The sequence below is a fragment of the Arachis stenosperma genome, chromosome 1 (genome assembly GCF_014773155.1).
Source record: "Arachis stenosperma cultivar V10309 chromosome 1, arast.V10309.gnm1.PFL2, whole genome shotgun sequence".
Taxonomy (NCBI): Eukaryota; Viridiplantae; Streptophyta; class Magnoliopsida; order Fabales; family Fabaceae; genus Arachis; species Arachis stenosperma.
In genome coordinates this window covers 122,762,746-122,765,234 of record NC_080377.1, presented here as the reverse complement: position 1 = coordinate 122,765,234, position 2,489 = coordinate 122,762,746, and the positions used below count along the sequence as shown (strand labels likewise).

At 37.9% G+C, this 2,489-nt stretch overlaps 1 protein-coding gene across 1 annotated transcript; it reads left to right on the top strand.

Annotated features, from left to right (window-relative positions):
- Window positions 1-530: 530 nt before the first annotated feature.
- Window positions 531-2,157, top strand: LOC130933378 (exopolygalacturonase-like). Its single transcript, XM_057862981.1, has 5 exons — window positions 531-743; window positions 826-1,152; window positions 1,235-1,524; window positions 1,626-1,851; window positions 1,930-2,157. Exons 1-5 carry the CDS (start codon window positions 531-533, stop codon window positions 2,155-2,157), a joined length of 1,284 nt encoding a protein of 427 aa, XP_057718964.1.
- The last annotated feature ends 332 nt before the right edge of the window (window positions 2,158-2,489 follow it).

Here is a 2,489-nt window from a genome sequence, read left to right as displayed (position 1 = left end):
ATTTTTTTACTTTTTATCATATTTTGAAAAAAAAAAAAAAACAGGTTGTGGAACTAAGGTTTCACTATTTAAAAAAACATTACAATAAACTGGATCCAATAATTCAGTTCAGTGTATTGTAACTTATAACCACCATACTATGTAGTCTGTATACTAATCTATCGGTTATTTAAATTTGGAGACACATATTTTTAGAGGAGCGGCGGTTGTTAATTTATTATAGTGTAAGGTCTTAATGGACATAAAGAATCTATACTTAAATTGGCTAAACCAATTAAAAAAAAAACCAACAATCCAACACAAAAATCTGCGTTGATTTAGATGAACCATTTTTTTTTTAGAGGGAAAAAGCATAGTAGGTAGTAAATTAAATAGAAGAAGCAGAGGAGGGATAATTTCACCCTCCCCCTACCTTACTAGTTAGCTATAGCCTCCCAATAGGGAGGGTTGAAGTTGAAAGATTTGGATTTCGGAAAGTGGAATTGAGTTAGGGCCCTGGGGAGGAATATATAAATTTGAGTAAGGGCAGAATGGGCATTGCAAAGCAAAATACTCTTTTTATTACTATTATTTGCTTTGCATTGGCCTCTTATGCGGTTGCTAGGCCAAGAGCACGGCCATATAGTGGTCCAGACGTCTACAGGGGCAGGAATGTAGCACGAGATATCCTTTTTCCCGGCGAGAAGGTTAACAATGTGCTCGATTTCGGAGCCCAGCCCGACGGCGAATTCGACTCTACCCAGGTAGAAAACCAAAAACTAGGCTGATTTAGTGACTGATTTTTTATGTGTACGTGACATTACTGTATGATGATGTATGTGAAAGGCATTCATGGAAGCATGGCAAGCAACATGCAACTCAACAGTGCAAAGTAGGGTATATGTCCCAGAGGGTAGATTCTTGGTTTCCCCAGTGTTCTTCTCAGGGCCATGCATGACTCCACATCCCGTAACAGTTAAAGTTGATGGAACTATTTTGGCCCCTACCGATCTTTCTGTGTTTGACAACGATGAGTGGATTATTTTCCAGAACCTTAACGGCTTACGACTCATTGGTCAAGGTACCTTTGATGGGCAGGGTACGGATTCATGGCAAATCACCGAGAAATGTGAATCTAAAAGAGACGGTTTTCGATGCGTCAGAAATCCTAGCGTAAGCTATTAACCAACTTGTTAATTCAAATTAAAGTGATTGATTAATTGAGGTTAATTGTTGTATGAATGCATGCATGCAGAGTCTTTTCTTCAGCCGAGTGAACGATGCGATTATACAGGGGATTAGGTCTGTGAATCCAAAAGGGTTTCACATATTTGTGACTAACTGTGGAAACATAAGGTTGCGAAAGCTTAAGCTGACAGCACCTGAATTCAGCCCCAACACTGATGGCATTCATGTTAGCCACTCCAACAATGTCATCATGTCTAGAAACACCATTGCAACTGGTGATGACTGTGTCTCTATAATCCAAGGTTCTGTCAATATTACCATGAACAGACTCACGTGTGGCCCTGGACATGGTGTTAGGTATGCATGTATTCTCTTCTCTTATATATATTCTTCTTCTTCTTAATTATATATTCAATCTCTATCTGTATAAACACATACATGAACATGAACATGAACAGCATTGGTAGCCTTGGAAAGTATGCAGACGAGTTAGAGGTGAAAGGTATTCGCCTCATAAACGCCACATTGATTGGAACAACCAATGGTCTCAGAATCAAAAGTTGGCCAGATAGATTCCCAGGTTCAGCCTCGGATATATTCTTCACAAACATCGACATGGTAAATGTTAAAAACCCCATCATCATTGACCAAGAGTATGAATGCTTTCCAAACTGCCAAAAGAAGGTAATATATATATATATTCTTGCATTGCTTAATTATTACATGAAAACTCAATTAATTAATTCACATTTGTGCACTCAGCCATCCCTTGTGAAGCTTAACAATATTCAATTCAACAATATAAGGGGAACCACGATTAGTCCAGTTGCAGTGGACTTACGGTGCAGCAAATTGTTCCCATGCAACGGTGTCGTACTTCGCAACATTGATCTCAAGCTTGGATTCCTTCCAATTCCAACCGTGTCAAGATGTTTTAACATTAATCCAATTTATTTCGGCGGTTTGCAAATCCCACCAGCTTGCGTTTAGGGGGCACAAATTAATATCATCACAATTCTTTTAGCTACAGCAAATTCTTTTTTGGGAGGAGTACTAGGAGCCAGCAAATTTTGTTATTTGTAATCATCAATTAGTTATCATTAATATTTTTAATGGTGTGAGATTACTCATTTTTTTTGCTGGTTAAGTGCTTACCAGATTTTAATAAAAATGCTGGCCTTAGATTATTTTTTTATTTTGTAATTTGGATTGGTGGGGGAAATGGTTAGTTATGTTCTTGAATAATGTGTTTTCAAGAGCAGTAGTGGTTCCAATCCCAGTTCTCTAATGAATCCAATTTTGAACCCTCTTCATTGAAATGC